Raw genomic sequence first — 25,454 nt, 5'->3', positions numbered from 1 at the left:
CATGAACAATAAATTTTCATAATATACAATGGGGTCTAAATGTAACAGTAGGCCCTCAACTCTCAAGAGGAACAAAGTGTGTTTTTAAAAAAACTAACAACAAAAGCACAACCCTTGAAACAAACAACAACAAAAAATGATAAACTAAAAAAAAAAAAAGGACTTCGGCCGGGTGCGGTGGCTCACGCCTGTAATCCCAGCACTTTGGGAGGCTGAGGTGGATGGATCTCGAGGTCAGGAGATCGAGACCATCCTGGCTAACACAGTGAAACCCTGTCTCTAATAAAAATACATTAAAAAAAAAAAAATTAGCCCAGCGAGGTGGTGGATGCCTGTAGTCCCAGCTACTTGGGAGGCTGAGGCAGGAGAATGGTGTGAACTCAGGAGGCAGAGCTTGCAGTGAGCTGAGACTGCACCACTGCACTCCAGTCTGGACGACAGAGTGAAACTCAGTCTCAAAAAAAAAAAAAAAAGGACTTCAAAATAAAAACCTCTTAAACTTCAAAACACACAGCCACAGGCAAGAGAAATATATTTGGGGCTGGGTGCAGTGACTTATGCCTGTAGTCCCAGCACTCTGGGAGGCCATGGCAGGAGGATAGCTTGAGACCAGGAGTTTGAAACCAGCCTGCACAGCACAGTGAGACCTTGTGTCTACAAAAAATTTTTTTAAATTAGCTAGGTGTGGTGGCACATGCCTGTGGTCCCAGCTCCTTGGAAGCAGAGGTGGCAGTGAACTGTGATCACACCACCATACTCCAGCTTGGGCATAGCAAGTCCTTGTCTCAAAAAATAAAAAAACATATTTGGAAATCATATATGTGAGAAAGGATTTGATCCAGAATATGCAAAGAAATCCTGCAACTCTATAGGACCCAAATAATTTAAAAATAGGTAAAAGCTTTGAATAGACATTTCACAAAAGAAGATACACAAATGGCTAGTGAGCACACAAAAAAGATGTTTAAAATCATTGGTCATTAGGGAAATGCAAATCAAACCTACAACGAAATACTACTCTATACCCATTAGAACCTACGTATATACTCAAGAGAAATGAAAATGCACGTCCACATAAAAAACATGTACATGAATATTTATAGCAGTATTCATAATAGCCAAAAACTACAAACTACCCTAATGTCCATCAACTGGTGAATGGATAGTGTTGTATCTATAATGGAATATTCCTCAGCCGTAATAAGAAATGAAGTACTGATACATCCTACAACACTGATACCATGATGATAAACCTTGAAAACATTATACTAAGTGAAAGAAACCAGTCACATAAGGCCACATTTTATATGATTGCATTTATAGGAAACCTCCAGAAAGGGCAAATCCATAAACAGAAGGCAGATTAGTGGTGAGGCTGGAGGTGGAAATCATAATTGACTACAAATGAGTAAAACAGCTTTGAGGTGACAAAAACTAAAACTAAATTGTGGTGATGGTTTTACAATTTCACAAATTTCCTAAAAAATTACTGAACTGATAAATTTTTTAAAGTTTTTCTTTTAAAATGCTTGTATTCTCTTTTATTTCGATGAGCAGTGGTTTGTAGTTCTCCTTGAAGAGGTCCTTCACATCCTTTGTAAGTTGGATTCCTAGGTATTTTACTCTCTTCGAAGCAATTGTGAATGGGCGAAATGGAAGAACATTCCATGCTCATGGATAGGAGGAATCAATATCATGAAAATGGCCATACTGCCCAAGGTAATTTATAGATTCAATGCCATCCCCATCAAGCTACCAATGACTTTCTTCACAGAATTGGAAAAAAACTACTTTAAAGTTCATATGGAACCAAAAAAGAGCCCACATTGCCAAGTCAATCCTAAGCCAAAAGAACAAAGCTGGAGGCATCACGCTACCTGACTTCAGACTATACTACACTACCAAACACTAACCAAAACAGCATGGTGCTGGTACCAAAACAGAGATATAGACCAATGGAACAGAACAGAGCCCTCAGAAATAATACCACACATCTACAACTATCTGATCTTTGACAAACCTGACAAAAACAAGAAATGGGGAAAGGATTCCCTATTTAACAAATGGTGCTGGGAAAACTGGCTAGCTATATGTAGAAAGCTGAAACTGGATCCCTTCCTTACACCTTATACAAAAATTAATTCAAGATGCATTAAAGACTTAAATGTTAGACCTAAAACCATAAAAACCCTAGAAGAAAACCTAGGCAATACCATTCAGGACATAGGCATGGGCAAGGACTTCATGTCTAAAACACCAAAGGCAATGGCAACAAAAGCCAAAATTGACAAATGGGATCTCATTAAACTAAAGAGCTTCTGCACAGCAAAAGAAACTACCATCAGAGTGAACAGGCAACCTACAGAATGGGAGAAAATTTTTGCAATCTACTCATCTGACAAAGGGGTAATATCGAGAATCTACAGAGAACTCAAACAAATTTACAAGAAAAAAACAACCCCATCAAAAAGTGGGCAAATGATATGAACAGACACTTCTCAAAAGAAGACATTTATGCAGCCAATAGACACGTGAAAAAATGCTCATCATCACTGGCCATCAGAGAAATGCAAATCAAAACCACAATGAGATATCATCTCACACCAGTTAGAATGGCAATCATTACAAAGTCAGGAAACAACAGGTGCTGGAGAGGATGTGGAGAAATACGAACACTTTTACACTGTTGGTGGGACTGTAAACTAGTTCAACCATTGTGGAAGACAGTGTGGTGATTCCTCAGGGATCTAGAACTAGAAATACCATCTGACCCAGCCATCCTATTACTGGGTATATACCCAAAGGAATATAAATCATGGTGCTATAAAGACACATGCACACGTATGTTTGCAGCAGCACTACTCATAATAGCAAAGACTTGGAACCAACCCAAATGTCCAACAATGATAGACTGGATTAAGAAAATGTGGCACATATACACCATGGAATACTATGCAGCCATAAAAAATGATGAGTTCATGTCCTTTGTAGGGACATCGATGAAGCTGGAAACCATCATTCTCAGCAAACTATCGCAAGGACAAAAAACCAAACACTGCATGTTCTCACTCACAGGTGGGAATTGAACAATGAGAACACTTGGACACAGGAAGGGGAACATCACACCCCGGGGCCTGTTGTGGGATGGGAGGAAGGAGGAGGGATAGCATTAGGAGATATACCTAATGTAAATGATGAGTTAATGGGTGCAGCACACCAACATGGCACATGTATACATATGTAACAAACCTGCACGTTGTGTACATGTACCCTAGAACTTAAAAGTATAATAAAAAAATTTTTTTAAATGCTTGTATTTATTCTAGTTCATTTGAAATGTGAAAACCAAATCTTTTAAGAAAACAGAAATGTTTCAAAAATGAATGTAGCACCACCTGCAACAGTATTGGACGAAAGCTTTAGGATAAGCTTTCCCTTAAGCATACTACAGGTTGAGTGTCCCTTATCCAAAATGCTTGGGACCAGAAGTGTTTCAGATTTCAGATTTTTTAGGATTTTTGAATATTTCATAGATATAATGAGCTATCTTGAGGATGGGACCCAAGTCCAAACACAAAATTCATTTATGCTTCATATACCTTATATGCATAGCCTGAAGGTAATTTTATCCAATATTTAAATAATTTTGTGCATGTAAGTTGTGTACACTGACTTATCAGAAAACACAGGTGTTGCTATGTCAGCCACCCATGTGAACACTCTATGGTTGTTTGGCATCACCATCATTCTTGATTGAATTTACATACTACTGACAAGCAATCATTTTCTTACACGGATTCACACAAAGGAACTTAATAGTAAAAATATAAGACACACCATTAATAACAGTGAAAAATAACGTATTCAAACTAAGCAGCACAGTGGCATCACCAGAACACCTGTATCAGCTGTTAAACAGCAACAATGGCAGGCTTTCAGTCTCTACCTACAATGCTATGTTTTGATTAAAAAGTTCCTGTACACAGTACTTTGTTAGCTGAGAAGAAACATCAGAAGCAGTTGAGGGACCAAGAAGTGGGTCCTCTCGGCATAATAAGACATCGTGCTGAATGGCCTTTTAAAATGTTTCCTGCAGTACCACCTACTTGCCTCTTTAACAATGGTTTTTGTTGAAGTCTCTCCTTGATTTTATAAACCTATTTCTTGTTCTGTTATGAATACATGCTGCTCTAGTGCTTCAATAAGCCCATCACCATGCTGCCTACAGGCAGTTGTTCTGCGAGGTCAATGAAATCATCTTCATTATCACCATTATCATAATCACCTTGATTTAGAAGCATTTTAGCTATTTTGCGATCAGTTAATGAATGAACAACTGAAACCTCATTATCAATGTTAAACACTTCTTTGATATATCCTTCTTCCAGCTTACGGGTGGACTCTGAAGATATTATTTTTTGCATAAGGAGCTCACTTGACATACTTCAAAGTCACCAATTTGCTCCTCATCATCAATAAATGTAGTGACAGGCAGAGGCTGCAGGCATACACAACTGAGTCACTGTCTTCCAAGTGCTGGCATATATGGCATCCTTCATCCTAAACTCCTTGTGCTGGCAAAAGCATCTATGGCATCTTTCATTCTAAACTCCTTCTGAAAACCTTCCACACCCAGGCCTCAGTTCACTGCTGCTAGCATGCTGCCCAAAAAAGGTTTTTGTATTTACTCCTCATTGATCTTAGAATACCCTGGTCACAAGGTTGAAATAATGAAACACTTTTTTTAATAAGAATTTCAGCTAGACGATGAGCAGAATAGTTGTCAAGGAATAACAAAATCTTGCAGTCATCATCCGGCCTAGCTTCCCTGCAAGTGCACACAAGCTGCTGGTATAAAATGTTTGTGAAACCAATCAGAAAAGATGTCCCTAGGGATCCATGCCTTTTTGTTAGTACAATAATGGACTAGTAAAAAAATTCATTCCTTGAAAACAGTGAGGATGCAAGCTTTTGCCTATCACAGTAAGTTCACATTTATGCCTGCTGCATTAGCACATCCCAGCACAGTTATTCTGTTCTTTGCATCCTTTATTCTTGTAGGGGCTGTCTCCTCAGCTGTAGTCAGTGTCTTTCTGGGTCAATAATGGCAAAACAGTGATGTTTCATCAGCATTATAGACTTGTTCTGGAGTCAGATTTTCATCAGAGACAACCTTGGCAAATTCATCAGTGAATTTCTCTGCTGTTTTGTGATCAAGATGCTTTAACATCACAAACCTTTAGAAAAGTTAATGCTATCTTACCTTAAATTTCTCTAACCAGCCTATTGAATACTCACAGTTCCCTTTGATTTTCAGTTCATTTTAATAGATGTTTATTTCATGATCAGCATGTCCTTAAGTGGCACGTGTTCACTGCAATGCTGATGGATCCACTCTTTCAATGCATGATCAAGATCTTCGTTTTTAACTTTCTGCAGTGTTTTTGTTTTTTTCATTAACTTCTGTCATCATTTTTAGCATGGAATTTCAACAGTTTAGTCCTAAAGAACAACTTTAGGAAAGTTGTTCTTTCTTTTAGGTCATATGTGGTGTTCATTCCAACATCATTCTTCTGTAAGAAGTTTCTCACTTACATTATTGTCCAGTTTTTCCAACAGCTTAAATTTATGTGCTATAAATAAAAATAAATGCCTCTTCTTTTTCTTATCAATGTCACCCACAAGGGTATCTGTAGGCCTTTTAAACATTTTAAACAGCCTGGGTGCTGTGGCTCACGCCTGTAATCCCAACACTTTGGGAGGCTGAGGCAGGTGGATCACTTGAGGTCAGGAGTTCGAGACCAGTCTGGCCAACATGGTGAAACCCCATGTCTACTAAAAATACAAAAATTAGCTGGGTGTGGTGGTGGGTGCCTATAATCCCAGCTGCTCGGGAGGCTGAGGCAGGAGAATCGCATGAACTCGGGAGGTGGAGGTTGCAGTGAGCCAAGATTGCACCACTGCACTCCAGCCTGAGCCACAGAGCAGGTCGCTGTCTCAAACGCATCCCCACTCAAAAAAAAAATTTTTTTAAACAGTATCTTTACACCAGAGAAAAGAGAGTAAGTAAAGAAGCCCATACTGGGTAATGCACAAAGGCCTTGGCCCCTTGTGGGGCATCATGGGGAAACTGCTGTTGGTGCACTGGACCTGCACATGTGCCATTTTAGTACCCTTCATAGGTGTGCTTGTGTGGGGGAATTTGGGCATATGTGGAAAAGATATATTGCAGCTAGAAGAGGCTGAGTCTTTTTTCCCTTGAGGACACTGAATAAACTGTGTGTTGTGTGCCTGCGTTTTTACTATGACCTCATTGAGGTCTTGTGTGGAATTTTCCACCTGTGGTGTCACCGTACTCAAAAAGTTTTTCATTTTGGACCTTTAAGGATTTTCAGATTGGGGATGCTCAAACTAAATATCCTCAGAAACGGCTCTAAGAGATAGATACTAGCTTTTAAATGTGCAGATTTTGTAAAGCTAGTTTTATTATAGAAAAACCACATAAACAAAATAATAAAGGAGAGTCTTAATTGGTAGATTCAAAGATACATACCTGAAAGATAGGCTCTGATAATCCTAGGAGCACCCTTTGAGCATTTCTAGGGCCCAAAAATCGATGTACAAGGGAAGACCAGCCCAGGGAAAAACGAAATACAATATCCTCTTGAAAATCTGAACATAACTTGTGGTAATTTAGATTATAACTGAGATCAAATTTCTTGCAAGGGATCAGTGTATGTAGTTTATCCTGTATACCAGCTGGAAGTAATGGCTTCAAATTTTCTAGAAAGAACAAAATTACAACACTTAAGAAAGAATGGTAAATGTTTTACCTTCAATGGAATGCCTAAAGGAAAATAAGCTCTTCACCAGTCATGAATGAAAAAACAAACCAGACATGACCTTGTAGACATAAATATTACCCATAATTTCTTGCTGGGTCTGAAGCACTAAGGCGTTTACTTCATCGGTGCATCGATCAGCCAAATTTCTTCCCATACCATCCTCTATGTGCTTATTTAATTCCTGTTAACAATGGTAAATATCCATATTATTTTTTCTCCAGAAAGTATGTAGTTTTTATAAAGACATAAAATATTCAGTAAATGCCAAAATGGTCTTTTTAATTTGACTTTTTTTTTTTTTTTTTTGAGACAGGGTCTTGCTTTGTTGCCTAGGCTGGAGTGCTTTGATCTTGACTCACTGTAGCCTTGACCTCCTAGGCTCACACGATCCTCCTGCCTCAGACTCTTGAGTAACTGGGACTATAGGAGCGTGTCGCCATGCTTGGCTTTTTTTTTTTTTTTTGAGATAGAGTTTTGCTCTTGTTGCCCAGGTTGGAGTGCAGTGGTGTGATCTTGGCTTACTGCCACTTCTGCCTTCCGGTTTCAAGTGATTCTCCCGCCTCAGCCTCCCGAGTAGCTGGTATTACAGGCGCCTGCCACCGGCTAATTTTTTTTTTGTATTTTTAGTAGACAGGGTTTCACCATGTTGGTCAGGCTGGTCTCGAACTCCTGACCTCGTGATCCATCCGCCTCAGCCTCCCAAAGTGCTGGGATTATAGGCCGGAGCCACCGCAACCAGCCTAACTGTTTTTTGTAGATTAGAGTTCTCACTATGTTGCCCAGGCTAGTCTCGAACTCTGGGGCCCAACTGATCCTCCCACCTCGGCCTCCCAAAGTGTTGAGATTACAGGCATGAGCCACTGTGCCTCGTCCTAAAATGATCTTTATCTCATTCTAAGTATAAATTTTCTATTTACTTTTTATACAAGACAGTTTACATTTATTACAAGAGGGCACAAGAGATCTAACAGTTTCATTTTGTACTGATACACTGAAATGCCAAACCATGAAATAAATGAGGGTATAGAATAAGAAACTGTCTCTGAATAATTTTATCTATACTTTAACTTACACTTTTATATATTTTTAATACATCTGGATTAGGATGAAACTCTGAACAAAATTCATCAACCAAAACAGACAGTCGACAAATTTCATCTGTCATTGCACATGAAACCTGAAAATATGAAAATTTTGGAGTTAAAATAATTAAACAAGATTATCAATTATTCAAAAAAATTAAATTGAAAAATCTGAAAACATTCTTTTAAAGTAACAGGAATAACATTTTTAGCATTATCAAAAATAATTTCCATCCAGGTTATTTTAATCATGAAGCTACTGTTACCCACTTTGTTTGCCACCTCCTCGGTAACCTCCTTGATTTTTTTCTTAACATCCAGTGTTAAAAGGTTCATCTGGTTTCGAATAAAGTCCAGTCTATCAATTTGGTCTTCCCTCTCTTCCACTGAATAATGCCTATTTCAGTATAAAGAGTAATCAACGTTCAGGGTAGTCTGAAGTCCTAAAGCATTTCAGCAAGGGACTTATTCATGTATTGAACCATCTATTAGCATGACTCAAGGAAAAAAAAAACTTGTAACATCTCAAAGGATTCAAGTAATATTTCACTTATAAAGTATTTTATATAGATGATTTGATAGAAACCACGTTTCTCTGCCCATGTGGCACCTGAATCCCAGAAAGGATGAATAAGAATTCTAAGTCTTCAAACACTTCATAGATATGAACAGGCAAAACAGAATGCAATACTGACTTTAGTTAATAAGCAGGGGTCAGCATATAGCACCTTACAAGCCAAATCTAGCCAGCTGCCAGCTTTTGTTAAAGTTTTCTTGAAACACAGCCACACCCATTCATTTACCTATTATCTATCTATGGCTGCTTTTGCTCTAAAACTGTAGAAATGAGTAGCTCCAAGAGACTTTACGGCCCATAAAGCCTAGAATATTTACTATCTGGCTCTTTTTTTAAACAAAAGTTTGTTCACTTCTGGCTGATACAGGAAAATAAAGACCTGAGATCCATTTAAGAAGATCTTTTACTTAAGAAGTTCCCAGGACATTATGATTATACAATCTTCAAATCACATCTTCTTTGTGCTATACTTTGTTCAACATCCTATATCTTTAAAAATTATTACTAATTAAATCACTTACAGACCAAAATTTGGGTACTACATCAAAGCAACTGAGCTAGAAGGAACTGCTATAGCAGCACAATCTAATTAAACAGAGGCGACACGGAGGCTGTACACAGGGGCTGAGTTCAAACTCAGGGTTCTGATCCTTGCGTTTTATATGCTGGCAATTCTTTGCATTTGAACTTAATTCATTCCTAAGAAAGTACCATTAGAAAGCAACAGACAGGGACATGAAGGGGTCTTTGTTCCCTGAAAGAGCAAATGCATTTAAAATTCCAATGTTATGTCATCTTGGACTTAAGCTTTGATGCGTTTATGTTTCCTTCAACTGGCTTAAGTCCACTGAAGGTCCTATTGAGGCTTAACATCATTACTTTTGTCACATCTAATAACATCCCAATCTGTGTTTTAAGCATACCAAGTTTGTGAAAATTATACTTTGTATCGATAATGCTGGTATTTTCATGTATTCATTGCCACCTTTACAAGGTAACAAATAGTATAAAATAATGCCGTACAGTATAACATAAAGGGTACTGCTTACCAAATCAACTTTCTGGTTGGCAGGTAGCATCGCCTTGTTTGTTCATCAGGCAATAAACAAACACAACTAGTATAAAATAGTGATTTCAAAATACCGATGTATGACTATATTAAAAAATGGGTCGTGGGTTGAATGCAAAAAAGAGGATCACCTGTTTTGGACTTCTTCATAAAAATCTGCTTGAAGAAATGGTTCTTCCACTGCTTCAAAGATATTTTAAAGCCACAAAACATTTTAAAAATCACAATTCATACACAGGAATAGTGAGGTCCAGGGAATATAAATGATGTGTGCGAGGTTGCAGAATAAATATCGACACTTTCAAATACGCACTTAAAAATATAGAAGTAGGCATCAGTTAAACCCACAAGGTTGATTTCAGTGTAAAAAGTATTTATAGTACAACAATTTAAAACCTCATCTTAACAAAAAGTCTGACAAAAAAACTAACATTTTTATGTTGCAACAAAATGAACTCATACCTTTTCTCTTCAGCTGCCAGGTTTACTGAATCCATTATGTTTTTCACAGTAGCTAGTATCTGTTTAGCTCTGATAGTGTGCTGTTCAAACTTTGTTTTCACTGCTGACTGCGAGATACACTCCTGCGAGGGGCCCAAGCCATAACACATTACTGTAATTCCATCGCAACATTTTCAGGAATTTAAACACAAAAACTTGCTGTTTGTAACTTTAACCCAAACAGAAATAAAGATAGAAAACAAATGAGTGATAAAAGCACAACTTAAAATTACAAAGGTGAAAAAAATACAAAGATTCAAAAGTAAAAAGGGCTTTAGCAGCAAGTTACCATCTTTGTGTATTTTTACACAGTAATGTGCAATGGTTTGACTCTAACATTAAAAAAAATAAACAGGGTACTATTTTCAATGTTAAAAAATTTCCTCATTAGAATTACTATTTTTATCTGGATCACCTTTAATCCAATTCTAGTCCTTCTATCTAGATTCTTCTCATACTTGCAAAAGATATAACCTAGTAAAGTTCTTAATTAAGATGTGAATTAGAACAATTCCTTATTTAATAGCTGAATGATACAATGATTCCTGTAAGTTTGCTAAAAAGGACTTCATTGAGTTAAAATGTGAAGAATTTGAAAGCTAACATTTAACAATGTAACATCTAAAATTGTTTATAGAAAAAATATCTGCAGCTGTATAGAAGATAATTGTAATTACTTTCATTAGAATATAGTGTGTACACAAAAACCTGAATCATGCCCTATCTCATTTATCTTCAAGCTAACAACCCATTTAAAATAGTTGTTATCAGTGTTTTATAACCAGTGTTTATTTAAATAAAAAATACGTAACAATGCATCACATTTATCAATGGATACATTTCACAACATTTGTTTCAATTTTCAATATATAGAATACTTATCTTATATATATATTACATATATATGTTATATATGTAATATATATATATATACATTTTTTTTTTTTTTGACAGTCTTGCACTGTCACCAAGGCTGGAGTGCAATGGCATGATCTCGACTCACTGCAACCTCCACTGCCTAGGTTCAAGTGATTCTCCTACTTTAGCCTCCCAAGTAGCTGTAATTACAGGCATGCACCACTATGCCTGGCTAATTTTTACATTTTTAGTAGAGTTAGGGTTTTGCAGTGTTGGCCAGGCTGGTCTTCAACTCCTGACCTCAAGTCATCTGCCTGTCTCAGTCTCACAAAGTGCTAGGATTACAAGAGTGAGCCACCACGCCCATCCTATAAATATATATTTACTATGATTTATCATTTAAAATTTATAAAATTGGGCCGGGCATGGTGGCTCACTCCTGTAATCCCAGCACTTTGAGAGGCCGAGGCGGGCGGATCACGAGGTCAGGAGATTGAGACCATCCAGGCTAACATGGTGAAACCCCATCTCTACTAAAAATACAAAAAATTAGCTGGGCATGGTGGCACGTGCTTGTAGTCCCAGCTACTCGGGAGGCTGAGGCAGGAGAATGGCGAGAACCTGGAAGGTGGAGCTTGCAGTGAGCTGAGATAGCGCCACTGCACTCCAGCCTGGGCGACAGAGCGAGACTCTGTCTCAAAAAATAAATAAATAAAAATTTATAAAATTTTTATATTACAATTTGTCTTATTTCATTTTTACTTCATAGAAAGTCAAATTCTGCACTGAAATATAGCACAGTAACTACTATAGATGTTTTATAAGAGACATGTTTATTTTCTATGATAAATTTTTTTAAAATTAGGGATATATTAATTCTCTGATACTCCAATGAATTCATCTTCTCGAACCTCTATATATTTAGCTAATACAAATTGTGGTAATTGCTTCCTGAAGTTCATTACTATCCTTCCTTTAATAAATGGCTTTTAGGCTTCAAAAGGCATTTACTTAATACTCTAGTGCTACATTTGTTATCCTGAAATCATCAGGATGCTACACGTGCATTCAATACCCTATTTACGACCTATGCTTAGCCTTCATGTCTCTGAAATTATTTGAGCACTCAGAAAGACTATAATCTCTTCTGCCATTTTAGCTCCCCTCTTCAGCATTTCGTTTGAGGTAGAGAAAACAAAACAGATTATTTAGCTATAGAGCACATGAGGGTAATTAATTTAGTCAATATTTAACTCTGAAGCCATTACTTTCTTGCATTGCCTAGCTTCATTTTTTCCCATGGTGAAGCTCATTTATGCATCACTTATTTTCACTGATTTTGAAAAAATTAATGTAGGAAGTTATAGTATTCCTGTTCTGTACACACCTAAAGATAAAACATACCTGGATGTTTTCTTCTTTAAAATCACCAATAATTACATAATAGTGAACATTTGTAAACTACTTATTTTTTAATAACTAAAATAATGCATTGATTTTATTTTAAATAAATGCCTCATAAATGCGTCAAATTAACTTCTGCAAAATTATAAAAACAAAAATATTTTTAAAAGGAAAAAGATTAAAATAAAGTCTATATTCCTCGATGAAGCAGATCTAGATATCAGCAATGAAGATCCAAATTTGTAGATAACAGCACAGTGTTAGAGCTAGACGAGACAGAAAAGATCTCCAAAAGTTATTAGGCAATATAAGTTACTGTCTGATTCAAAAATATATAATGATGAGTAAGTATAGAGAAGAAAATAATCAATTAAAAAGTAATCCCACATTGGTGTTCCCACTGATCTGTAGGATATTTAAGAGGTATCTTGAAAAAAGAACATTTTACTCCAAATAAGTATGGGAAGTGTTAATTTAAATAAAGTTCCCCTTCTAAGTTATTTCTCAGCATCCTTACTACACTAATATGCTAATTAATCTCTATGGGGAACATATATAATATGCAGCAGTTCCCAGATTTATTTTATCAGGAACTCTAATCATACATTAATAATATTAATTTATATATGTAATTAAAACATAAAACCAACAAACTTGTCAATTTCCCTTGAAAACAGACCCTACAAACACCTAACAACATGCTACTCATCACTGCCAACTTATTTTGATACACTTTCAATAGAAAGTGCAAGAAATAGACCTTTCATCTAGATATATCAAATATTAACATTCAGCCCCTTTTGTTTACTTCTCCCCTCCCTCCATACTCATGCTCGATACTCTCTCTCCTGTGTGAGGGCATATATATATAATGTTTATACATAACATATTATATATAATATTTATATAATATATGTATTATATAATATATAATATATAATAAATATATATGATACATGTCTTGCAATGAATATATAAAATGTATGAACCCCATATATATAAAGAGAGGCATATATTTTTATATATACTTATGTATTATTTTCCTTCCTGAACATTTTGACAGGTCATTACTACATCACAAGCTTATTACCTAACACATCAATACTTGTCTTCTAAGAAAGAAAACATTTATTTGCACAATCACAAAACAATTGTATTCAGAATATTTACCATTGAGACAATACTATTATCTAACAAACAGTTCATGTTCAAATTTCACCTATCATCCAGGAATGTCCATTACAAAAAAATCCACTGACATTTTAAATAAGTTATTTTTATACGTCTATCTCCCATCATACAACCAAAACTAGTAAGAATTAATGGTGAAATAACTGTGCAAAAGATATTTGGATTTCTAACTTGCCTTTAGAACAATGCAGTCCAAATGCATTTTGAAACTTTCCAAATACAGTTTTAAAACAATAAGAAAATGTATTAACAGACTAACATTGATTTTCCTTTCTTCCTTTTTTTTGAAAGAAAAGAGAGTCTCACTCTGTCACACAGGTTGGAGCACAGTGGTACCTCCATAGCTCACCATCACCACAGCCTCAAACTTCTTGGCCTTCTACCTCAGCCTCTGGGGTAGCTGTGACTATAGTCATGAGCTATCATATCTGGATTTTTTTTTTTTTTTTCTGCTAGAGATGGGATTTAGTCTTTTCATGTTTTTGCCCAACCTGATCTCAATCTCCTAAGCTCAAGAGATCTTCCTGCTTTGGCATCCCAAAGTACTGGCATTACTGGCATGAGCCACCAATGCCCAGGCTAATATTGATTTTTTTGATTGCTTTTACTCCATTTAATTTTCAAGCCTTGCTTAAATTAGTATTCTAAATGTTTAAAATACTTAGATCCATTTGAATCAAATGAATCTAAAGAAGTTCACGGCAAAGGTCAAATTGATAAAGGTGATGAACTTGATACAGTTTTTCTTTTCACAAAAAATCTTGCACGACTACAAAGAAAAGTAAGCAAATCCCCAAAACAGAGAAAATGTGTGTAAAAGCCACATGATGTGACCACAACACAAAGAAACCAAGAAATTAGTAACCAAAAATTGGATAAAATGAATCAAAACACTTGAATTTTAAAAAGTCTTATATTGATAAGGAAATGCCAAAAGGATAATTAGAAACAAAAACAACAAAAACTAAACTAGTACTGAAAACCTTGGGATACGCCTAAAGCTGCAGTCACAAATTCACAATCCTGAATCTTTTCTTTAAGAATAAGCAAAAACCAATGCATCTTCAACGTAAACAATGTTAAAGACGAACACAGGCCAGGCACGGTGGCTCACGCCTGTAGTCCCAGCACTCTGGGAGGCCGAGGCGGGTGGATCATGAGTTCAGGAGATCGAGACCATCCTGGCCAACACTGTGTAACCCCGTCTCTACTAAAAATACAAAAATTAGCCGGGTGTAGTGGTGTGCCCCTGTAGTCCCAGCTACTAGGGAAGCTGAGGCAGAAGAGTCCCTTGAACCCAGGAGCCGGAGGTTGTAGTGAGCTGACATCGCGCCGCTGCACTCACTCCCTCACTCCAGCCTGGCGACAGAGCGAGACTCTGTCTCAAAAAAAAAAGAACTTAGTGAATGAAACCCCAAAAATGATATTTATTAAGTGATAAATTACATAAGAGCTGGGGCTGTGTCTTTGGATGATAAATCATTGGCAAACCCATTAAGGGTCTGTGTGTGTATGTATATGTAGATATATATTTATATTTAAATATAGAAGTGAGAAACAAGAGATTCAGAACAAACAGTTTTATGCTACTAAATTATAAATGTTCAGAAATACACCAATTTCTAAGAAATCAGAAATTACCAAAACTGACTTAAGAAGTAACAAATACCAGTTTTGGAATAAAGCTGACTAAAACTTTCAATGTAATTAATTACCAAAAAATGTTTTGTCTCTTTTTAATACATTCAGACATAATATTTTTTGCCCAGCTGAGGGTTTGGATAAATTCAAATAATTTTTAACTGATTCTCATTTTAGATATTTCAGACTTAAAATTTTCAAACTCTAAAGCTGGACATTCCATGACTTTAAGTAAAAACAAAAAGCTACTGCTCATAAGCAATTTTTTCCATACATAAATTTTAGAATCCCAAATGGACCATTAGAATAAAACATAAACTGCCAAGTTTCCTCTAAAAACATTTAAAAAGAATAGTTCCTAAGTCTGTCTGATTATTGCAATCACTTGGGGAACTTTGAATATATATGTATATAGATTCCTAGACCAACCCCAACCCCCTGGATCTGGGGTTGGGGATAGGATAGGTCAGGAGCCTGTGGTTCTCTAAAGCACGTCATGTGATTCTGATGATCAGCTAGGCTTATGAACCAATTCCCTGCAGCATATCTTATTCTTCTCATTCCCACCTCCTCAACGAGATATTCTTGGGAAGCACAAGCTATACCATGAACCAATATGGAAGCAGTATAAATGTGTAACAGAACATTACACAATTATACATTATATAAATGTATAATTTAGAAGAAATCAATGATAAACATACATAAAACACATATATACAAAGGTCAGTAAATAAAGACAAGGAAGTAGAATAGATCCTCTCCCTACATATTTTCCCCATGGATGAAATAACTGATAACAGTGAGGAGAGGAGGCTGAGGTGGGAGGATCATTTGAGCCCAGGAGTTCGAGGCTGCAATGAGCTATGATTGCCCAACTGCACTCCAGCCTGGATAACAGTGGGAGATCCCATTTCTTTAAGAGAAAAAAGAGGTGAGGAGAGCATCAACCCTTTGGTGAAAGCACAAGGAAAAGAAAAAAAAACAAACAATAGTCTTTGAGTAACTGGGACTTCACGTATCCTATAGCTTGGCTTGAGAGGACATCTACTGATAATCCAGTAGCCTCTGAACAATTAGATCTTATCGAGATAGCTGGCAGTGGATTTGCTTTCTTCCAGTTTGTCTTCATCTGTCTACTAACCTTTTTTCTCTCACCAAATTAAAGATGAGAGATAGTAAGCAAATTTTTTATTTTAAAAATCCTGCCAAGTATTCTCAACATTCATGTCCCCCCATTAAAGCAGTTACTACTTATAAGAATAATTACAGACTGAGGTTTCTTCAATGCTGAAGTCACTGTGTTCATTCCTAAGTGGGAAGGTGATATGAATTATATAGGGCAAAATAGGAGTTCAGAAGGTTAATATCTAAAGAACTATTCAGTCAAATGTAGGGTGAGTTTTAATGTCTCTGAATAAAAACACTTACAATGCAACATAAGAAACTAGCCTCCCTCCCCATCTACCACTCAGGCACTTCAATAGTTTCCTAGAAGTTTCTGAAAACGCTGAAGCTCTTTTCTACTCAATTATTCATTTAGAATGTTTGGCACAAAATATGGAGAATGGACATGTGGCAACACAGTATATAAATATAATAAAATTTTGTCAAATGGCATTAATCATGTTTTGTATACTTCTATTAGTCATGCGGCACAAAGTAAAAAAGGATAATGCTTACTTTGCTCTATTATCCATTCCAACAGCAATTACACTTGTTTACTCTTGTTCCAAATTATTGAATACAGGGAATTTCATTCATTGCACAACACAGCAATATTGAAACACAGTTTCTTATTTATATAAAATACATAAAAATAAGAATAAGGAATAAATTACAATCTTTAATTCTCAATTCTTACAAATCATTTTGCAGGGGCTCCTTTTCTTCACTTTCCACATTTTACTGGCTGTGTCAGTAACTAAACTAAATAATAGCAAAAGTTATTGACAAAGACAAATGATAAAAATAGAAGATTATGCTTTCTCCAACCAAAGAAAGAGTTTTGTATTAGGCAATACAATCACAAAATTCCTACCTCAAAGATTTGTTCAAAATTCTGAAATTCCTGTAATCTTGCCTGAAATCCTTCAGCAAGTGCCACACCTGTAACGTACAGGCAAAGATTTAAAAACCTAGTATATAGCAAGATATATTTTCTGGTAGGCTACTGATTTTATAATTTTAAATATATATATATATATATACTTTTTCCCCCCGAGACAGAGTCTTGCTCTGTTGCCCAGAGCTGGAGTGCAATGGCGCAATCTTGGCTTGCTGCAACCTCCGCCTCCTGGGTTCAAGCAATTTTCTGGCCTCAGCCCCCCAAGAAGCTGGGATTACAGGTGTGCACCACCATGCCCAGCTAATTTTTGTATTTTTAGTAGAGATGGGGTTTCACCATGTTGGCCAGGCTGGTCTCGAACTTCTGACCTCATGATCCGCCCGCCTCAGCCTTCCAAAGTGCTGGGATTACAGGCGTGAGCCACCGCACCTGGCCAATTTTAAATATTTTTATATTTAAAAAGGAAATCTATAGGTAATGCATACCACTTTCTGGCATCCCCTGTGCTTTTTGCTTTCTAGCACTAAGAACTTCCTTTGCTGAAACAAAGAAGATACGATTCTGTGCTTCTAAAGCATTTACAACTTTGAGCTCGTCCACCAAGAAATGTAGGCATCTTTCCATGTGCTGTCTGCGTACCTACAGAGAAAACGGTATTAAAAGAATTCTAATAATTTAAACAAATATAATAACCAACGACTATAGACCAATACTTACTTTATTCACAGTGATATAATAAAAGTTACCATATAACTAATGAATTTAAGAAATTCTAATAAATGAAGTTTGATACTTGATGACAGGAAATCTTTCTCTTAACGATTCTGTCTTTTGAACATCTATTTAAAATTCTGGTGGGCACAGTGGCTCACGCCTGTAATCCCAGCACTTTGGGAGGCCAAGGCGGGCAGATCACGAGGTCAGGAGTTTGAGAACAGCCTGGACAACATGGTGAAACCTCGTCTCTACTAAAAACACAAAAATTAGCTGTGTGTGGTGGCAGGCGCCGGTAATCCCAGCTACTGGGCAGGCTGAGGCAGGAGAGTCGCTTGAGCCCAGGAGGTGGAGGCTGCAGTGAGCCAAGATCGTGCCCCTGTACTCCAGCCTGGGTGACAGAGCAAGACTCCATCTCAAAAAACAAAGTTAAGGTTGGGGAGTTAAGGTTGGGTAGAATGCATTAACCAGGCATTAGAATTGCAACGTTGGGTTCAAGATTACCACTTGGGCACTGAAGTGAAGATTAAGGGTTAGAAGTTAGGATTTAGTACTAGTCTTTAGCATTATGGCTATGATGAGAGATCTCTATATTAAGACTTGCAAAAATAAATCTAAATAGGAATGCTGAAATATTTGAGGAAAAATAATTTATGAGTGATGCTTCCTAATTCTGAGACCCCAATTTGAAAGAGCAAGACTGTAAGACAACAGTTAATGACAGGAGGATATAAAACATGATGTTACGCAAAATTCCAATTGGGAAAAAATGAAAGCAAATAATTTTATCATGTGAACAGTGATGGGATAGTTTATTTTTATCTTGTCCTCTACATATAATAATCTCGTACTACTATTAAAATCAGAAATAGTCTCAAGCAAATTAAATAAATATTATTTATAGTTCAAATTCCAGATACTTCAATCTTTTTAAGTTTCTACAATTGGTGTGACTAAAATGCCAAAAAAAAAAAAGTTGAGGATGCAAATCTTATGAAACTCAATCTGCTGGCAGGAGTATAAATCGACACCAAGCACTCTGGAGAACTCTGGTGCTATATATTTACTAAAATCGAACATATTCTTAACTTGTAATCTAGCAATTTTACATCTAAGTACATATACCCATGGTTTACTGACCTCTGCATTACTGACGTTTTGGATTGGCCAGCGTTTGCTTGGGGGCCTGTTCTGTGTCAGAGCATGTGTAATGGCATCTCTAACCTCTACTCATTAGATGCCAGTAGCACAAAACCCCAATTGTGACAAAAAAAAAGTATCTTCAGATGCTGCCAAATATCCCATTGAGGTCAAAACTGTCCATCCTCCACACTGAGAACTACCTAACAAAAATGCATACATATGCATACCAGAAGGACATATACAAGCATATGCACACCAGAAGGACATATACAAGCATATGCACAGTAGCATTCATAACTGAATACAGTAAATTAACCCAAATGCCCATCACTGTGAATAAATCAATTGTAGTATAGTCACAGATGGAATACTATACAGCAATGGGAATGCAATACAACTATGCTACGCACAATAATATGGACACATATGACAAACACGTTAAATAAAAACAAAAACAGATGCAAGAGCAGGTATTATATAATTCTGTTATATAAAGTTGAACAACCAGAAAGATTAATTTAGGGGGTCAGAAGTCATGATAAATGGATAATTTCTCCTTGGGAAGTAGGACAGAAGGGAAGTGAGAAGGAGGTAGGTAAGAGGAAGGTTCTGGGGTGTTCAGAATGGTCTGCTTTTTGATCTGGATTTTGAAACAGGTGTGTTAAATTTGTAAAATTTGGCCAGGCATGGTGGCTCAGGCCTGTCATCCCAGCACTTTAGGAAGCCAAACTGGAAGGATAACTTACGATTTATGTACTTTTCTGTTATGTACATTTCAATAACAACTTAAACAAAAAAGAAGTTTCAAGCTTTGAAATAAGTAGATAGTATAACACAATTTTCCCTCAAAGTAACTTCAGACTTTGGTCTTTATCACATACCTACTTCAGGTTTTCTCTAACTATCTTCTTTTCATGGAATAGCTCTTATAATTTTCTATTCTATAAGCAGTATTGTTTTCTCAAATAACAATGTATGTGACTGTATTTCAAAACCTACCAAAAAAAAAAAATAACTTACGTCTTCCATATATTCTGGCTCTGATGCAGAGGCATCCCAACGATTATTGAGAATGAAAATATTAGGCTTGGAAAGCCGCTCATTCACCTTGTGAAAAAAGTGTTTTTCCTGAAAAACAAAAAAAAACCCCACAGTACATTCACTATAATTTACATTTATAATTGAAATTTTATTTTAAGGAGAAAGTCTGAACCATTTAAACAGTAATTAACACCACTGACAAAGGATCCCAAAGCACTCTATGAGCATTAAACTTTCAAAGATGAAAAAAACTGATAACTTTAAAAAATCATGTTATAATTTTGAATATTAGATTACCTAAACTCTGGAAAGTTTATTTCAGATGAGTCTGGCTCCAGACATCTGGCTAAATAATCTTCTAAGTCTGACAGCAGCTTAAAGTGTACACAGTTAAGCTGAAACCTAGAGTATATTCTGGTGAAGCTGGAAATAGCTGACAATACTGAAAATATAAAAAGCCTTGCCTGATAGATGGCAGAAGGAAGGAGTGGTTTATACTTTAATCAAGAGACTTAAATAAGCATCCTAAAATTTCTGGCACTCATTTTCCCTGAGACTGACAAATAACCAGAAGCTAGAACCATCAAGCCCTATACTGCTAGAGAAATCCAGGGAACTACACACTATAGAAAGACTAGAAACAGCCCTTCTGGTTCTATGAAAACACAAACCCCTTCATTCATGCCTGTTTTTAGAAGTTCTTTCTAATCCATGATTTGGATTTCCCTTGCTTTTCAGAATTAAAACAGATACCATTTCATTTCCTACCATCGAAACACAATAATATGATTAAATCCTACCGTATTCATTAGTGTTGATTCAGAGTTTGCGACCAAAACGAAGACATCAGCATCTAGGCAAAACTTATCAATCCAGCTATCCAGCTCTGTAGTGACATCTGTGCCTGGACTAATGAGAGTGAAATAAAAATTGTATTATATTTCTTAAAAAGAAAATTTGGGTTACAGAATTTTTTCAGCTTTTATATATAATTTGAAGTTTAAAAACCAGGATTTCCAGCTGTCATCTGTAAGAAGCCTAGGAAATTTTAACTTAGTGATCTTTGACAAAGCAAATAACATGCTCAATATTTCAATCTTTTTAATGTTTATGCTTTAGATGGCTGAAATATAAAACTAGGCTAATAGATACTAAACAATGAGGGTTCAAGCAGCTATATCCAGTATGGCTCAGAGAAGATTTAAGCACTTATAAACACAAATAAAAAAATATAAATTTAATATACCAACTATACTAGGAGCTGCAGTGAAGAATTTGCCAACAATAAATATTTGTAAAAAGTTAAAAAACTTATTCATTTTAAATTTTTGTGGGTACATATTAATTAAGTATACATATTTATGAGGTATATGAAGTATTTTGATACAAGCATACAATGTGTAATAATCACATCAGGGGCTGAGTGCAGTGGCATATTCCTATAATCCTAGCATTTTGGGATGCCAAGGCGGGAGTTTGAGTCCAGGACTTTGAGACCAGCCTGAGCAACATGACAAAACCCTGACTCCACACACACACACAAAAATTAGCTAGGCTTGGTGGCATGCCCCTGTAGCCCCAGCTACTCTGGAGGCTGAGGTGGAAGGGCTGCTTAAGCCTGGGAAGTGGAGGTTGCAATAAGCCATGATCCCACCACTGCACTCCAGACTGGGCAACACAGCAAGACCCTGCCTCCAAAAAAAAAAAAAATCACGTGGTAAACAAGGTATCTATCACCTCAAGCATTTATTCTTTGTATTACAAACAATACAATTATATTCTTTTAGTTATTTTTAAATGTACAATTAAATTGTTATTCAGCCAGGTACTTGAAACACTCATTTCCATTTAAAAGGAAAATCCATTATCAAAAACAAAATGGAGCCAGGTGAGGTGGCTGGTGTGTGTCTGTAATCCCAGCTACCCAGGAGACTGAGGTGGGAGAATCACTTGTACCCAGCAGGCGAAGGTTGCAGTGAGCCAAGATCGTGGCACTGCGGCACTGCACTCTGGCCAAAAAAAGTGGCCATCCTTAAAATTTCTTGAAATGGAATCAGACTGATGAATTGGTGCTTTTATGTAACTTATAAAATAAAACCAATACCATATCTCTTCCTTAATCTAGCTAATGAGAACAAAGTGGCAACTGAATGTTTTAATTTTTTATACCATATGCTAAAGTAAGCAGTATTATACTATTAAATAAACTTCCAGAGAAAATGCAATCCACATGTAATTTTACCTGTCTACTAACACCAGGTCATCTCTCAAGAGGGCACATTTTGCTTTTGGCCAAAATACACGTACAAGACAGCCAGCTTTCAAATCTTTGTCCATGTGAAGGGCATGGGCCAGTTGATTAACTGTCTAAAGCAGGAGGAAAAGAAAAAAATAAACTCCACTTGTAATAAAATTCAATAAAAATTAAAAAAATTGTGGTACATTTATTTTAGCAAAACAGGTATATAAAAGGTAAAACTCTGAAATAAAACCTTCTGAGCAATCTTGAGAACCTGAATTTTTAAATTTCCAAGTAGAAAAAAAATGGTTCCCTCAAAAAGAACTCCAGCAACAGAATTCTAAGCAACTCCTGATACTGATTTTGTGAAGTATATAAGTTCTGGAGTCTCTGTTCTTTTTGCCTATTTGTATTTTCTGATTCTACTGAAATAAATGTGTATCACTTAGTCATATGGAAGAAATGTCATTAGAAGAAATGTCATTATTAAAACAGGTTAAAATTACATAGCTTTTAACACCCCATAGAAAGGAATGAAATCAAGTCTTTTGCAGGAACATGGATGGAGCTGCAGGCCATTATCCTAAGTCAATTAATGCAGAAACAGAAAACCAAATACTGCATCTTTTCGCTTAAAAGTGAGAGCTAGGCCGGGGGCGGTGGCTCATGCCAGTAATTCCAGCACTTTGGGAGGCCGAGGCGGGTGGATCAACTGAGGTCAGGAGTTTTGAGACCAGCCTGGACAACATCATGAAACCCTGTCTCTACAAAAAATACAAAAATTAGCTGGGCATGGTGGCACGTGCCTCTAATTTCAGCTACTCGGGAGGCGGAGACAGGAGAATTGCTTGAACCCAGGAGGTGAAGGTTGCAGTGAGCCGAGATCACGCCACTGCACCCCAGCCTGGGCAACAGAGCAAGACTCTGTCTCCAAAAAAAAAAAAAAAAAAAAAAAAGTGAGAGATAAACATTTGGGTACACACAGAAATAAAGATGGGAACAATAAACACTGGGAGCTACTACAGGGGTAAAGGTGGAAGGTGACAAGAGCTGAAAAACTACTGAATGCTACATTCACTATTTGGGTGACGGGCTCAGTTGAAGCCCAGACCTATCCATCACACAATGTATCCATGTGATAAACCTGTACATGTAACCAACCCCTGAATCTAAAATAAGGAGGAGGAAAAGAGTGTGAAGAGGACTGGAAGAGCATGGATCAGGAAAATGAGAGATGATTTCTTTAAAATAACAGCATACTTTGAGACTCTGAAGTCACGAGAAGTTTGAATTTTGATTTGCTAAAAATCTTAATCACAAAACAATAGTGATTCCTTCATTTATATGAATTAAAAGCTTGATTAGTATTTTCTTTTCTTTTCGAGACAGTGTCTTGCTCCATTTCCCAGGCTGAGTGATCACGGCTCACTGAAGCCTCAACCTCCCAGATTCAACCAATCCTCCCACCTCAGCCACTCAGGTAGCTGGGACTACAGGTATGCGCCACTATGCTTGGCTAATTTTTGTATTTTTTGTAGAGATGGGGTCTCACTATATTGCTCAGGCTGGTCTCAAGCAATCCGACCACCTCAAGTGCTAGGATTGCAAGCGTGAGCCACTGTGCCTGGCCTTGAATAGTATTTTCATAAACATCATCTCATTTTTCTAATAACTAATCTGAAGGGTATGCTTATTCTAAAACTTACAGATTGAGTCACCTGATTTACATCAAAGAGCAAATTCACAAAGCAAGAACCACCCATGACTTTACCAAGAAATAAAATAGCATGGATCTTCAAGCACTGAACTTTTGTGTTTGTGGAAGAGATCTTTAGACTCAAGAGAAAGTAACCACAATGAGAAACAGTGCCTTAACTAACTGCTTTCAGTCCAGAGTCAACATTTTGCATCCTAATTTGTTTTTCCTTTTATTTTTTTTTTTGGCTGAAGGAGTGGCACTGAATTGAGAAATTTATGAAAGGTAGGGAATTGCCACTGGCCCTCATCTGATAAAGTTAAAATATTTATTCATAAATATACTTACTACATAATCCTGAGGTAAGACAATTTCTAAAAACACAGATACATATCAAAAATAGATTCCAGGGCCCAATTTCTTAAGCAATTCTGTTTCAAAAAGACAAATCGGAGGCCAGGCATGGTGGCACAAGCCTGTAACCACAGCACTTTGGGAGGCCAAGGTGGGACAAATTTGAGATTAAACAGCAATGATACACGATTAAACAGCAATGATACACTTCAATAATGTTAGTCTCGGCCGGGCGTGGTGGTTCACGCCTGTAATCTCAGCACTTTGGGAGGCCAAGGCAGGTGGATCACCTGAGGTCAGGAGTTCAAGATCAGGCTGGGCAATATGGTGAAACCCAGTCTCTACTAAAAATACAAAAATTAGGCAGGTGTGGTGGTGCATGCCTGTAATCCCAGCTACTCGGGAGGCTGAGGGAGGAGAATCACTTGAGCCCAGGAGGTGGAGGTTGCTAGCCGATATCGTGCCATTGCACTCCAGCCTGGGCAACAGAGCAAGATTCCATCTAAAAACAAATAAATAACTAAAATAATGTTAGTCTCACTGGAAGGGTAGATTTAAAAAACTTGTTAATTCTAATATACCTTTAAATTAAGGACAAGTTTTATTTTTTTCACTAATTTAGTTATGAAGTGAAAAAAAAATTTAGAGTACTCAAAATATTTAGTGATGGCTTTCAAAGTTAGAAATATTAACAGTTCTTTTTGGCCAGGTGTGGTGACGCATGCCCATAATCCTAGCACTTTGGGAGGCTGAGGCGGGTGGATCACCTGAGGTCAAGAGTTCAAGACCAGCCTGGCCAACATGGTGAAACCCTGTCTCTACTAAAAAAAAAAAAAAAAAAGTATGAAAATTAGCTGGGCATGATGGCACGCACCTGTAATCCCAGCTACTCAGGAGGCTGAGGCAGGAGAATCATTTGAACCCGAGAGGCAGAGGTTGCAGCGAGCCAAGATCACGCCACTGTACTCTAGCCCGGGTGACAGAGTGAGACTCAGTGTCAAAAAAAAAAAAAAAAAAAAAAAAGGCCGGGT

At 36.8% G+C, this 25,454-nt stretch overlaps 1 protein-coding gene across 7 annotated transcripts in view; it reads right to left on the bottom strand.

Moving 5' to 3' along the window:
- MFN1 (mitofusin 1) overlaps nucleotides 1-25,454 on the bottom strand; it is a 70,188-nt gene that overhangs the window by 32,791 nt on the left and 11,943 nt on the right. For all 7 annotated transcript variants that reach the window (XM_024355824.3, XM_063807365.1, XM_063807364.1 and 4 more), the window contains exons 5-14: nucleotides 22,377-22,501; nucleotides 20,935-21,043; nucleotides 20,114-20,221; nucleotides 17,722-17,875; nucleotides 17,210-17,277; nucleotides 10,036-10,157; nucleotides 8,198-8,324; nucleotides 7,918-8,022; nucleotides 6,924-7,026; nucleotides 6,554-6,783 (exon numbers count right to left, since the gene is read on the bottom strand). In XM_024355824.3, the coding sequence (XP_024211592.1) occupies nucleotides 6,554-6,783; nucleotides 6,924-7,026; nucleotides 7,918-8,022; nucleotides 8,198-8,324; nucleotides 10,036-10,157; nucleotides 17,210-17,277; nucleotides 17,722-17,875; nucleotides 20,114-20,221; nucleotides 20,935-21,043; nucleotides 22,377-22,501 (1,251 nt within the window). The remainder of the gene's footprint in view (nucleotides 1-6,553; nucleotides 6,784-6,923; nucleotides 7,027-7,917; nucleotides 8,023-8,197; nucleotides 8,325-10,035; nucleotides 10,158-17,209; nucleotides 17,278-17,721; nucleotides 17,876-20,113; nucleotides 20,222-20,934; nucleotides 21,044-22,376; nucleotides 22,502-25,454) is intronic.

Source organism: Pan troglodytes, chromosome 2 (assembly GCF_028858775.2).
Source record: "Pan troglodytes isolate AG18354 chromosome 2, NHGRI_mPanTro3-v2.0_pri, whole genome shotgun sequence".
NCBI classification, from domain to species: Eukaryota; Metazoa; Chordata; class Mammalia; order Primates; family Hominidae; genus Pan; species Pan troglodytes.
Note: the sequence above shows the minus strand (reverse complement) of the source record. Positions and strands in the feature narration are given on the sequence as shown.